At 34.5% G+C, this 15657-nt stretch overlaps 1 protein-coding gene across 1 annotated transcript in view; it reads left to right on the forward strand.

Annotated features, from left to right (window-relative positions):
• The window catches only part of GRIK2 (glutamate ionotropic receptor kainate type subunit 2), a 418771-nt gene that overhangs the window by 377411 nt on the left and 25703 nt on the right, over positions 1-15657 (forward strand). Inside the window, exon 14 of the mRNA XM_075087352.1 lies at positions 2733-2958. Coding sequence (XP_074943453.1) covers positions 2733-2958 — 226 coding nt within the window. The remainder of the gene's footprint in view (positions 1-2732; positions 2959-15657) is intronic.

A 15657-nucleotide genomic window follows, 5' to 3' on the forward strand; every position in this document is an offset into this window, starting at 1 on the left:
GCACAGTGAAAGAAGATGGGAAAATAATGTAAATTGCAGCATCTGCTTCTATCAGTATGAATGACACAGTCATAACCACAAGAAGCAATATGTACGTATTGGAGTGTCATTCTCTTTAGTTCAATGTCAGAAGGGCTCCTGATGCTTTTGATTCTTCTGGCTTCTTGATTTTAGTCACATGAGTCTGATGAGTAGTTTGCCAAATACAGAGGAAAGGCATTTGTGGTGGTATTTTCCTGAATCAAATGTTGGGTTTTTTAATCTTCGGATTAAACATTGTCTCAATCCCATAACCTGTTCTATACTCTTTTTTTTTTGTAAAGAATTTCTGAACGCTAGTTGGAATGTTGGGGTCACAAGTAGATGGGCTGTTTTCCTTGGCATCATTCCAGTTCTGACTTTTAGCTTTTAGGGGCAGAAGAAAGCAGTGCAAAGACATTGTAGTGTTCTGCCTATATGAGAAAACTGAGAGATCACTGTGCACGTTCTATCATCCTTGTTAGTTTCACAGGGCTGAGTTGTGCACTGATGTTCTAGGCTTTTGTGTTATCTTCTACAGTCTCACTAATCATGTGTAGACTTTTTTTACTGTTTTGTTTTAATTATTCCAGTAAGAGAGCTATCCTATGCAGGAGCTTTCTCTGATTTTGTTGGTGACCTTTGTTCTTTCCTTTTCAATAGTAGCTGTGGCTTCATCCTGGCCGATTGAATCAGTCATCATAATATGAGCACTCTGTCCTGTAGAGGATTCTGTATTTTTTCACATGCTCTAATGCTTCAGTAGAGAGCAACCATTCCCCTTGCTAACATGTATTAATCCTGGATTTTTTTTTCAACAGAAATATAGAAATGTGCATGTATTACAGTTCATTCTTTCCTTATTTTCTATTATAGATGATTTGGGTTTTTCTTTTATTTTTTTTTTTCTTCAGCATCTGTCAGCAATATGTGTCTTAACAGTTTACTAAAATTGTTTTCTCTGCCAATTTTTTATACTGCTTAGGTTATTTCTAGTGGCTAAAATGTTTGTTTTGTGTACTGGGCTAAAGATTGTATGTCAAAAGAATTAAATACAGGTTCCTGGTAAAATTTTACAAACATTGAAAAACACTAATTTTACATCCTTTCTGTATTACATAGTAATTTAGATTCCTACAGGGCAGATGTGCATTGCTTAAAGTATGTTATGCTCCAGTGCAATATTAAATGCTTGCAATAATTATTTGATTTTCAAAACAAACCCTATCAGGAGAGACCACATCTGTTTGATCTTGTCTATTCTATGTGTTCACAATATATTCTGAAGAAAAACGATTTCCCCTTTCATGGTTACTAAAATCTTTTGCAGTCAGCCACAGACTATGTTCAGTACAGTAACATATTCATGCGGAGTCCTAAAAGTCTTCAGTTTTGTTAACATTGATACTAGAATTAGTTCAAATGCTTGATTTACTAAATCCCCAGGCAGAGTGAAAAAACTCTTGGATTGTATCTCAGCAGGGGGACAAGGTCATCTTTTTTTGATAAATAATGCTCTTTTCCACTTTAGCTGCTAATTCTCCTCTGGGGCAGAATTTATGGTTGCCAATCAGCTGAACTTCAGAAAGGTTTGTAGTGTCAGCCTTTTTTTAGTATCTCCACCGGAGCTGATGGCAGAGTTATGTTTAAGGCTGACATTAAAAGATGAAAGACTCCTTAAAAAGTCTGATTATACTAGTTCTCATGCTGTATTTCTACATTTTATTTACTAGGCAAGATTTAACATTACTGAACATTTTCTGATATATCTTGAGTTTGAAACATTATTAAACAGATGGGGTAAATGTGATATAAAATGTTCAGTACTTGTAATACCTTCAGTTTATCCAGTGGTTATGATCTCTTAAGCACTGTTTTACAAAGACAGAGGAAGGTAATATCTTTTTCTAAAGAAGCTGAGGTGAAAGAAAGGAAGCAACTCTTCTTTAGTTGCCCAGCATCACTTTGTGCCAAACTACTGGCTCCTTTGTCCCAAACTACTGTCTCCCTCTTGTTATCACAACAGTGCTTGGTGTTCTGGGAATATTAAAGCAGAAAACACATACTCATTTTTAGGACTTTTAGTAATCAATTTCTGAATGGCAAGCTAATATTAGTGTGACCAGAGTGTAATACTGTCTCTTACACAAAATCTTTCTCCAAGTATTTTTGAAGTGTACCATGGGTAAAATGTTTGCTGCCCTCTCCCTCACGACTGTTTTTTCCATATACTGCCATCTGTAAGTGCTTCGATTGCTTCATGTTGCCACACTGTGCATAAGATTTTCAGAATCACTCAGGAGTAGCTGAGTGGTTGATATAAGAGTAAAAATTTCAGATGTGCCAGAATCCACAGATTCTCCCGAAGTATTCACCAACATTGTTGATGAACTTGGTTACAGTGAAATACTTAATAGTTTTCCACTGATGTCAAACATTTGTAGGGCTTCATCCTACATAAAAGCATATAAACAATAAAAACCAGATAATCAACAAATATTGTGCATTTTCTTGAGAATCTGTCCAGTTGTTTTGTTTCATACAGACAAGATGAGAGGTACAGATGAGATGAAAGGTACAGGCACCGTTAGAAGAATGCCTTGGTAAAACCTGACATGTAATAAAATACGATGAGAGAGCAATGTGCAAACTGAGAATTTGCTTTCACTCTTATATTATTCTTATTCATGTTACATCTAATAATTTTCTTCCAGAAATCCAAAATCTCCACTTACGACAAGATGTGGGCCTTCATGAGTAGCAGGAGGCAGTCAGTACTTGTCAAAAGTAATGAAGAAGGTATCCAGCGTGTGCTTACCTCTGATTATGCATTTTTAATGGAGTCGACAACCATTGAGTTTGTCACACAGCGGAACTGTAACCTAACACAGATTGGAGGCCTGATAGACTCAAAAGGTTACGGCGTTGGAACTCCCATGGGTAGGTGATATGTCAACCATGTGTTCTCTGTTCATTAATCTTTGTTGCTGCAGCAGCATAGAAAACCTCCAATACACTGTTGCTTTCTCTACACTGCCAACATTTTTTCTCATTCTCCCCACCTGGAGAAAACATTACATATTATATCAACGTTTATGGATTTTACTCAATTTTCTAAACAGAAAAAAAAATAGTTATTTTCTAAAAAGAATGGACGTTTTCTTTTGATATGTTTCTCTTACATGGTGACTTCCATGTGTTCAACAAGTACTTTTCACAGCGCTTTATTAAAAAATATTTTTAAAATGTTGATCTCTTTAGAGAATGAGATGCTAGTAGTACAAGGCTTGCATTAGCAAATGGGGATAATGCTTCTATACTGAGAGGACTAACCACTGAGGTTCTTAAAAGCGGAGGGAAGACTCCATAACATCCCACTTATAATCCACAGACAAAAGAAATACTGAATTAACCTTGTGGAATACAGTTTTGCAGAGCAATTTCAATCTTGTAAATATTTCCAGGTCATGTGTTCTTGACTAAGTGCAAAACTTTAGTTGCAAGATTAGAAGCTAACTACAGACATTAATTTGGCTACTAGAATCCACAGGATGGGATTCAGCAAGCGCTGAGGTGCTGAGTTCCATTGACCGCAGTGGTTTTTTGAAGGATATGAGCTGAGGATCTGGCTTTAGATTTCAGAATAGATAGGAGTAAAAAATGGTGTGGCACAAAGACTCTGTCAGTACTGCACAGTGATCCAATTTAATGTTGTATGATTGTTCTGCTGACTCCTTTGCAAGGCCAATATTTATCTTAACTTTATTTTTAAGAAGAATTTATCACTTTATGGTTGATGTGAATGTGTTTTATGTTTTTCTCGGGTCTTACATTTGGTACTGATTTTATCTGTGTTAATAGTATACACTAAATCATTGTGTGAGGAAAGTTTTGTCTAGTACTTTAAATCAAGCACATGGTAAGGAAGATTAGGAAATAAACTTTACTGGAGTATCTTGAATAAAGAGGTATCTAGTATTATTAAATATAGGTTTCTCTATATGTTGTAGATACTGTGACTTTAATAACAACTTTATAATTTTATTTCAGTAATAGCCTATGAAATGGACATCTGTAGAAATTATGATTCTGTTCATTCTGCTTTTGAACAGTTAGGAATCTAGTTTTAATCCATATACCAATTTTTACACCCTCTTCTATTGTGGCTTCTTATATTGCTGAATATGTTCTGTAGACATATAAGTGCCAGAGGGATTGGATTTCTGACCTGCTCCTCTTTTTCGCATCTTGTATTTTCTGATATATAAACCTTTTGTCATTTTGAGGGTGGAAACCACCTTCCATTTAGTTTTAGTATGGGGAAAATTAAGTCTTAGTGATTGCCTAAAATCCTGTAACAAGATGCATGCAAACTTGTGAAGCATCTGAAGTGTGCCCCAGAAACCCAAGTGCCCATGGAACTGCCAAAGTTATAGGAATCAGAGAGACCAGTCTCTTTTATGAATTATTTTGATTGTGTAAATCAGAGAAGCAGCATGAACACCAGAGAATACAGATGAAAAGCAATGATAAAGACAGAAACAGACTTCTAGGGTTAAAGGTTAGAGGAAGAAATATTGGTTGTAAAGAAGCAAGGAAGCAAGTAAGTGAACTGTCTTTTGGTCTTTGTCCCCTACTGTATTTGGGGAGAACAGGCACTGTGCGTTTTGTTTCTCATTAGCTTCGAATCATATCAAGGACATTATTCAAGATTCCAAGTAACAACAAATTATCTGTGTCAAGAGAAATAATAGTGTTTCTAATAGGGATCTATGAGCTAACAATTGTCTTGAATCAAGAATAAACAAATAGAGGACGTACCAGCAGCAATCAAGAGATCATCAAAGGAGGTAAAACAAGACTTGAAACACTGTTAAACTTAGCACAGGATGTTGAAATAGGATATGAAAAAAAAGATGAGGCCTTAATAAAAGGAAATATAACAGAACACAAATAAGATGCAAACTAAGGTTTTCACAGAAGAAATGAAGGTACAATAAAACAACATCTGGAGTTTCCTCAGGACAGCTAAGAATAAGAGATTAATCCTGTGTTTGGGCAGTATCTATAAAATGTTATCCAGAGAACTATCATTTGTAAATGTTTTATATCCTGTGTATTAACCGCACAGTCTCAGAGGAAAGAGATTGGGTAGCCTCTGCTAAAATAATGCACAGTTCAAACACATTTGAAAGGAAACCTTATGAAGAAGCATATACATAATGTCTGTCACAATAGTTTTTGATAAATATATTGCTTTATCGAAGCTAAAAAATCTTACAGAGCAGTGGATAATACAAAATAAACTCTAGCGTTATAGCTAATCTAATTTCTGCAGGAAAAAATAACTCTGGAGTCTTTAAAAGAGCTTACGACATGGTTAAATCTACAGAAGTGGTTTTCATCATTATTTAATGATTATGAAAGAAGTTTGTAGGCACACACATGGTTAATATGTTTTTAGAGTTAACAGTCCTAACAGTAACTTCTCAAGTGCTTGGAAAACTACAGTGTAATGGTTTCACAAACAAAGGACATGTTACTGCTTGTGCCTATTTGGGAAGCAACGCATCACTGAGCAGAGTAATACAGAACTATTCATATTAGAGGCATGGTATCTGAAAGATACAGATGTCCTCTCCCCAAATTTACAAAAATATCCAGTTTATCTCCTGAAATAGTAGCTTGCAGTTGCAGAAATATTTGCACCTAAGATTAAATTTGTAGAACTCAGTTGTTACAGACCTTATATTGAATACAGAGAATGGATATGGTTACTTTTGGAGAACAGCATCAAAAGAAGTAGGTGCAACAGATCTTGTTCCTTTTGAAGACTAATAGAATAATAGTTAGTGAGAACATAATTTGCTTGACTCTAAGTAGCTACAAGCAGAAGAGCTAAAAGCTTTCCTAACAGAAAAAATATGCTTTCAGGGCATTCTATGATAGGATAATCACCTGGAAAATGCAATCACCCAGATATAGCACCAGCCTGGAGTACTACAGTAGAAGTTCTCTGCTCACTATGTGAATGTTTTAAATTCAGAGAAAGAAAGTTGCACAAGATGAGGAGAAAAATCCAGCAGATCAGGCAGTGCATGGGTATGGGTATCAGCTCCTTCCAACCACACTGAAGAAGCAGTTTACATGATTAATTCTTTTAAAAACATTAGTGAAGTAAACAAAGTTTAGCTTGCTGAAATGTAGCCTTGGTGAAGGAAATTGGAGATTATAGAATAGGTGCAAGGCAGCATTCTGTATGATATCTTTGCTCTTAGCTTTACTTAATTTGTCACATAGGACACCTGGAGCACTGAAAAATAAACTAGAGATAGTGTATTTGATAGGTTATAAATACAATGAAAGATTCTTGTGCCACATGTTTATAAATTAGGGTAACAGTCTTGTATATACTTGAATTTATTTTCAGTCAGCCACCTCTGGTGCTATTGTAGAAATACTTCATTTCTAGTGAAAAGACAAGGGAAGAACAGACCTGGGATGAGGCATTTGACAGCAGCTGATACTTTGGAGCAGATAAGGCAGAACCTGTTTGTAAATGGGGTTGTGTTTGTTTAGTTTTACTTTCCAACTTTGCAACTTTGTTTATAGCTTTGTAACCAAGAGGGCAACACTTGCTTCACTAGAGCACATTTGGGCTTTTTGCTTCGTTTGAATCTCTACATGCCATGGTTTTGTACTGGCTTTATTCTGGTATGACCTATTAGAAGGCACTATTTTGCTGATCCTGTGTTCTTCATCAATGAATCTGGTAGATAGGAAAACTTTTGTTAACATGCATAAAGCTTGAAGTACGCTATATAGTTTGTTTCTAATAATAAATATATGAATATGTATCATGTACAATTATGTATTTGTGGTTGGAATTTGGCTTTGTGTGGGCATATACTTCATCACCCCAGGTTGATATTCAAGGGAAGAAGGAGGGGAGGAACAGAGGCAATAAGACAGAGAAAGAGAGAGAAAAGACACAGAAGGCAAACAAATAAAGGGGGCGAGGGGGAGAGAGAGAACAAACCCTTTGTGTATGCAGAATAACGTCTGCTTTTAATGAAAGATCTTCTAAAGTTTTAATTATCATCCTCAGTAGTTTTCAATATCGTACATGATAAAGGTGTTTAAAATTCTGTTTGTTCTTTCATAAATTTCAGTTGGGATAAATTTGCCATTGCAAAGGTTTCCTAAATGTTTATTCTACTTCCACATGCTTACAGTCTTCTTATCAACCATAAAGTTTAACTTTTGTTCCAAGAAAACCTAGTCTGTCCAGCAATATACATTTCATACCCTACTGAAACAGTTAATATGGTTTTCCTATGGTCAACGTACTGTAAAACACAGTAATATTATGTGATTAATGCTATTTTCCATAATGAGTATTTATTAACATCATTGTTAATGTGAAGTGAACCTCATGAAAGGTTAAAAATTTAGCTTCTGTGCACTCTATATTAAGGCCTTCATGGTCTGCAAAGCAACTTATCACTTTTTCTTACTTTTTCCTCTCAAATTGGAAGAAACATTTGAAATAATCTCCTGGAAAAAAGCGTGTCTTTATCTCCCTGGGGTGATTTCAGGTTCTTATTTCTTTTCCAAATTCCTTTTTCTCTTCAGCGTGTTAGACAGCAGGCTACTTTCCATCTGGCTTGGGCACATTTTCTGTTGAATTGCCAGTTGCTTCTGTGTTGAACCTGGAGTACATAAGTGGCTGACAAGTGTATATGTCAAACCCATTCCATATGAACAGATCTACTGAGCATGCACCTTTCAGATGATCTGCACTTATGTGGCAAATAAGGACCATCCTGTATATGCCAAACTCTGTATGCGTGGAGATACATGCAAAGTAATGCTTTTGACATTTTGAAAATGAAAAATGGTAGGTGTAAGTAATCTTAAAAACTTGCATATATTTCTTCTAACTCTTAAGGAATACAAAGTAGAAAGTGGTGTTTGAGAGAGATGGTACATATAAGAAATTAGGGCTAGTCATTTCTATGCTGTTTCTCTGTGATGGTTGAGCTGTGGAAAGTTACAGAATTAGATTAAGAGGGGGCTTTAGCTGTATAGCAGTGATGTTCCTATAATATCTGATAATGATGAGGTAAAAAAACAGTTTGAGAGAAAGGTGAAATACACATTTTTTATGCTTTCTTCCTGTGCAGTTATTACGAGAGAATCAATTGTGCTATTAATATCTCTGTTACAAAACACAGCAGGTGAATCCGTTACAGGACTCTCTTCATGTTTACTAGTTGTTTTACTTGCTTTCCCCTTGCTTTGATCAAACCATGACTTTTCCTGCTACAGTGTATCACTGTTGTGGCCCTGATCATTCCATGCTGATGGACTATCAAGATGCCCTGAAAAATGCTGGAAAGGATTTGAGGCTCAGGTGTTTAATATTTAATTGTTAACTTAAAAATTGTAAAAAAATAAATTTGCACTCCTCCAGCTACATAGAGACTGTTCACTGTACTTGAGGATAAAATACAACTCTCGGGATATGAATGAAATTAAACAATGTAATTTGGGGTCAACATACCAAGTGGATAAAGCTACCAACATTTAACTGCCAAGCTAAGACTTATGGAACTACCCATTATACAAAGCTGCAATAACTTGCAATAGTAAAACAGATCCAGGTATGAAAATTTACTCATGTAAGTACATAAAATATATATGCATAGTCTATATTTGTATATTCACGATAGAAGACTGGCAGCTAAGGTGATAGAAACAAGTCATTCCTCCCATGTCAAAAAGAAAAGTGTATGAATGTAGTAAACAGCCTTGCAGCAGAGATGCATTGGCTGCAGGCCCCAGATATCAGTATACTCACTTCAGTTCAAAGGATGAAACAAAATCTCAAGGCTTTCATGTTCTATTAATGCAGAGGTCCCATTTTTAGTGAAGTTCTCTTTTATGTAGATTCTAATGATATATCAAATAAAATGTCTTTTGTTTACAAGCATTTTTATCTCTTAGAGAAAAAATATATCTTTTACAGTGCATTGTTCTTAAAGATTCTCGAAATTCTTCCAACTCACCTATGACTTCCTAAAAGTCTATTTGGCCAAATAATGTAACATGCAGATCACTTGCACATGGAAATTTATTTACATACTTTTGCACAATGTACTTCATCTTAACTTTTTTTTTTTACTTAGGTATTCTGATCTTTTATTTTTAGCAAATCAGAGCCAAGATTGGGGTTGGCTTTCCTTTTTTTTTTCCTTTTCTTTTTTTTTTTGAATTTCAGTCAGCTGTGTAGCATGTAATTAAATGTTTGGAGTAAGCACATTTTGAAGACAGTAATATTCATGTAATTTCATCAGACATAGAATCTAGAAAGAGTATTTCACACTCCACTCACTTAAATTAAAGATTTCACTGCAGAAAAAAAGTGTTTCAGGCAGTAATTTATGATCTGCTATTTCATATCTTCTCTAGGAATATGACTTCATGAATTATTTATATTTATCCAAGCCATTAATAAATCCAGTACAATAGCATTCTTCCTACCCCAGTGATAGGCTGCTGGATTCAAGTAGAATTTAAACAAATAGTTTAATGAGTACATGTATAACAATTACCATGTTGTATCCAATAACACTGATAGGTTTGGCTGATTATTTTACTTATTCTGCCTCTAGGGAGTGACCTAGAAAAAATATTCACAATAAAAGTTTTTATTTTATAATATTGAAAAATTTTAACTGACCTGATCATGTTCTCAATGTAGGTATTTTGCAAAATATTTAATTACCTACCATTTTTATTTAAGTGCATTTTCCAAATATAGAAAATTTTGAATGAGGCACAATGGGTAATATAAATTACTTAAAACCAAAAGTTTTTAATAGAAGCTTGTAATTTCAAAGATTAAAACAATGTAGTAAAAATATGAACAAATAAATTACTTATTTCCTAAATATGCAGTAGAAAATGAAAAAAGATATTATGAAGATGATCTCAAAATAGCCTTAACTCTCCTCTTAGAATTCATTCAGCCTCCTCCCTTGCTGCATTTATCATTCCAGAGATTTGCAGCCTGGTTTTGTAATAATCTAAAAATTAGTTTACTTTTGGAGCTTGCCTGTAAAATAAAAAGTAGATAACATCGAAGTAAATGCCCTGGAAGTGTAAGAATAACACTTCATCATCCTATAGTTGTGTAGGATGTTGCCTCCCATGTTTTATCTAGCTTTTAAGACACCAAAGCTTTGAATTCTACAGCTACATGTCTGAATTAGCTTTTTTTGTTAAGCAGTTTCTACACTTAGAATATGAACTACATGCAAATTAATATTTTAAACAAATGCCCTGTATGTTTTCTAGTAAAGAAAACTATTATTTTATTACGTATTTAGAACACAGTGGTGCTAGAAATTTTTCCTGCTCTAGGTGCTACCCATAACTGTGGTAAAATGAAATCCAATTTAACAGAGACTAAAGTATGAATAGAAAGCCTTCTGTTTTCCAGAAATTACCTAAAAATGACTCTCAGAATTGAAGACATAGTTATCCATAGTCAGACATTATAGCCACCACCAAAGTAGGGGGCAGTCTATTTAAGTTCTGATTGAATGAGAACGTATAGTATGGCAATCCTACAGTTGTAGATTCTTCTGAAGGGAGTAGGGTTATGACACAGATGAGTATCATAATGATAATGAGTTCTGAAGTTAAGCACCTACTGTAGCTAGGGCTGCTTTCTGTGTCCTAACATTATTCTGTTTTCACACCTCCACCAAACTGAAAAGGTGACATGTTTTGAAGAGGCGTGTTTTAAAAACTTTCCTTAAATCTCAGGCAAGACCAGAAAACAATGACATTGAGCACAATAACTGGCACTGAGAATGACTGGCACATTCCTTTCAATTAATTTGTACATTTGGCAGTCAGTGATCAATACAGAACATAATTCTAGACATTCTTCCCAGAAGAAACAAGGCAGGTTTTTTTAAAAATATTTCCATTACTTCTCTTAAATATTGCACAATTTTCTAAAATCAGAATCATATGTTGCTTTATTTGAAGAAATACAAGAAAAAGAAAAAGAACACCCTAGCCTCCACAGATACAGTTAGTGAGATCTTGCTTTGCTTCTACGCTTGCAGTGGCTCAGTTGTGTCTGACACTGACTGGTAAGCAGGTCTATCCTTTTTACACATCTGTGTTTAAATATATTGATGTAAAACTAACAAAGCCACAGGTGTAAATGGTGCGTGAATGTTTCGAAAAGTGGGTGGTTCTAAAATTAAAAGGAATAAGAGGTAAATGATGTGTCAATTTAGTCCCCAAATTTGTCTCCAATGCACTTGGTTAATGTAACTGAAACCAAATTCTACGTATCTGAAAATACTGAACAATTCTGAAGTTTAAAATTTGCATTGCTGAAAATGTATTCCTATATTTTCTCTGTAAAGTACTAAACCAAACAGTCAACACTGGCTTTCAATTTAGTCATTGTTGAGATTTCAGACTTTGCAGCTATTTTCTGTTTACATTGTGAGGGACACTGAAGGTATCTGAGTTATCCTTGTCTGTTACCTGTTGTAAAGTACTGATCCTGGAGAAAAATTTCAATATTACACTCCAGCACTCTGTCTACACAGAAAACATGCATATGTGTTTATGTATATGTTATACATTATCAGGTAATTTCAAATAATAAGTGTAATGCACCCTGTGCAATTTTTGCACTTTGGTCTTCAATACTGAATGTAAAATTATTGTCCCCTGCCGATAGTTTTCAAACTTTAAAACACTAAAAAAAAAAATTCTAAGCAATCATTTGATTTTCTTGTTAAGACACCCTAGTTCTCTTGAAGCTACTTATTACATTTGGACCATACAAATTACATAGTATGAGCACTTTTACCAGCCCTTGGAGGTGAGACGTATAAACAGATCTGTCTCTATTCTCTATAGAAATAAATAGGAAACCATGTACCAACACAGGAGGCCTTTTTCTTCTGCTTGCCTGCACTTAATCTGTAATCCTTCATGTAATTTCAACTGTAATATTCATCACTTATATATGCATAAAAGTGCTGAGCTTCAGTTCTGTAACTAAAGCAAATTAATACATTTGTCTTCATTAGTTGAACATAATACACAAAAAATAGGTGCAAATTATTTATTTTTATGCAGGTCAAACCATGTATTGAAATTGATTTGAGAATTTCAACTGCTTGAGCAGTTAATTTATTGTTGCTGAAAGATAGGACTGTGTAGCTAACACATTTGATGAAAGAACTGGTTTTTGTAGTTGCCTCAGGAGTATGACCATATTGAAGCACTATCTGAGAGGCAGGCTAAGAGACTGAGCTTTGTATGAAAAGAGAATTGCCAAAACAATGTCCGGTAGCTGTTGCGAGCAGACTCTGCCTTAGAGAAGTGGTTTCTAGCAGGAATTTATTGAACAGATGTAACTGAAGCAAAGACATTATTAAAACATTATATAAAAAAGCACAGTGAGTGAAGCAATGAAAGCCAGTGGTTTTAAGCACTGTTTGAATAGTTAAGGCTTCTTATTCTCGCTGTATATATAATGCGCACAGCTAGATGATGCCTCCTCTTCCCAAAGATCAACCAAGAACTGACTGCCTTGCCTCTAGAGTCACTTTAACCTTGTAAATCAAATTTGGGAACAGAAATCTGCATGTATAACCTCAAAGAGCCAGCTTCTCTTATTTATCAGAGGGATTAGAAATATATGGAACATCACTTAATAGAACAGTAGCAGCTGAAACTTCTTATCATCACCTGTAAAAGCAACATGAGACTTTAGAAATCCTGACAGCTCCGAAGGTCTAATTTTTTTTTCTAATAACTTAAATAAATATTGCCCAGATTTAAGACGACACTGCAGTTAGATGTACCCACGGCCACTTCATACCTCACCCATGATGAAACAGCTAATGGCAAAACACTGACATTTGTTGTTCTCAGAATTTCTCTGAGAGCTTGGTAGGGGATTGGGGTGTTCTACAAAAGTATGAACTGGGTTTTCAGGTCTGGATACTTTTGTTATGACCTTAACACTTTTTCTGTCTTTGAAATTACTCTTGTCTCCCTGCCCAAAATCTTCGCACATAGCAGGACTACATGTAACATTTCATTAGACTTCCTTAATTCAGATATTTATTGCTGTGTAGTGTTAGAAAAATACTTCCCACAAAGGAGGCTGTATTTGCAAACCATTCATACGTGAGTGATACAGGTGTTTTGTATTGAAGAACCTTTTATTGGAAAAAAAAAAAGCACTGTATAAATACAAAATACTTTCAGCTGTGGTAAAAATAATATCACTGATTTTCTCAGTACAGGTTTCAACAACAGTATCTTCCTGTTTGGCAGGTGCACAGTTCAACAGTGGTAGAGAGATAATAGTGTATTATGATTATGACATTTTCAAACTGTCTGTGATGTTACAATGCAGGAAAAGTCTATGAAAAAAATTGCTTTCACTTGTTTGAATTCAGTATTTAATCTGAAAGGCATGGTTTAGAGCTGTTTACAATGATGGTTTGAGGAGGGGCTGAGCAAACTAACTGTGTTTAAAAAAAAGAAAAAAAGAGAATATAATATGCATGTCTAATACAATTATGTAATAATGACCTGAGTATTTAATATAGTAAAAAAAAAAAACCTTTATTCTGTTAAGGCTATCTTGGTACTACAAAAAGAAATAGAGAAAAATGGTGTATATTAACTATTAAACCTGTTATCATTATATCTTATTTAAATTATTAATTATAGGCAAACATTATACATGCATTTTTTCATAATTTTCTCACTGTGGAGGGTAGATATGCTTTAAGCTAGTTACAAATTAATATGTTAAAAGATGTCCACTTTCCAGTCCTAAAACCATAAGTACTTATGAACACAAGAATTTATGAATGGCTATAGTAGTCCTAAATCTCCCCTGTGTTCATCTAATTTTGATATCAATTATGTTGTATCTTTATAGCTGGAAAATTATGAGAAATAGTATACAAAGTAAATCTCAGCTACATGATCCCTCTTGGTTACATTTCAGCTTTATAAACCTACGTTAACTTTTTAATGACAGTTCTATAAAGAAACAACCAGAAATTGGCATGTGTTGGGAATGTTTATGACTGGGGAGAAGTGAAAACAATTAGAGCACACACCTCTTGTGAAAGTTTTGATTACATTTGGCATAAAATACTGATTTAAAATGTTTCCTGCCTCTAACCAGCAACTTGTCTTTTCCAAGCCACACATGTAGCTCAAAGGTGAATATATATATACACACACATATATAAAAAGGAATAGTGAACAGCTTTGGTTTGGATTTTGCTTTGAATGTTTGCAGTTTTCATTAGATATGGGGTAGCTTAGGCTGCTGTAAACATCTACTGAGGATTTTCCATTGTAGTAACTGCAACTTAATGACTATTTAATGTTTACAGTATATCTAATTTTACAATACGATTATCTTAATTTATCATGAAGTGTCATGGTTAACAATCAGAATCAGGAAGAACTGAAGCATTAACCCATCCTGATAAATATTTTGTCCTGATACATCCTTCGGAAAACAACAGTAAAATTCAAAGTTATATATTTAATCAGAAAGACAAGAGTGGGAAATCTAATGTATATGCAGCACAACTAAATTCAAGGTGCAAGTATTTCTTGTATTAGACCTGCGACTTTAGTATTTATTCCCAATATTATCCACAACATATGGAGTATTTAAAGAACTTTGAAAAAAATTTCTTCATGCCCAGAAGTCTAAAAGTCCTTGAGCCTAGTCCATAAGGAAGTAGAAGGACAGCTGGTAGAGGAGCCAGAAGTATTCTTTTTATTAATATTTAAATCTATCTTATATTTTAATGCATTAATCATAAATGAATAGGAAATGTATATAAATGTTATTTGTATTTCGGGGTGTCAAAACCAAGACTTTCACACCTTTCTGCATTAAAAAGATGGATGTCCACTCAAAGTTTATTAATACAGCACTTTTCAGTATACTTGGGAAGTGTGTTTAAACTTTGTGTCTGGGATGCTTTGCTGTTAATTCATATGTACCTTAGAGGTAAGAATGCTGTAATGCCCCATCATTTCATAAATATAAACCAACAAATTTGCTGTGAGGCACAGAACTAAGAAGTAGGAAAAAGTGTTTCACTTAACATGACAAATAAAGCCTGTTATCAAAGCCACATTTAGAATCCACATCCATCTCCCGGTTATAATGCAATGATCTCAGGTTTTTTCTATACTTTTAAAAATATCTGGCCAATTGCTACTTACCTAAGTGGCTAATTTTGCTACAGTGGTGCTTTTTTTTTTTTTTAAATTGGTGAGCTTTGCGTATTTACTTGGAGCTAAACTGAGATCCAGATTTTGGGATAAAGGAGGATCTGCTCCTGTGTCAAATTTGCAGGAACTGTTGCCTTTTCTTTTGATTTGTTGCTCTTCAGTTCACTGTGGGGCATTGCTAGCTTCCTATGATTGCCAAAGCATTTTAATCCGTCAAGTCCCCAGCTACAGTGATGGCATTACTCCATGACATGGAAAAGAGTCCTCAGTGATCTTTTCTTATGTGAAAATGAGTTGATTTTGAAAGTG

The sequence above is a fragment of the Phalacrocorax aristotelis genome, chromosome 3 (genome assembly GCF_949628215.1).
Source record: "Phalacrocorax aristotelis chromosome 3, bGulAri2.1, whole genome shotgun sequence".
Lineage (NCBI taxonomy): Eukaryota > Metazoa > Chordata > Aves > Suliformes > Phalacrocoracidae > Phalacrocorax > Phalacrocorax aristotelis.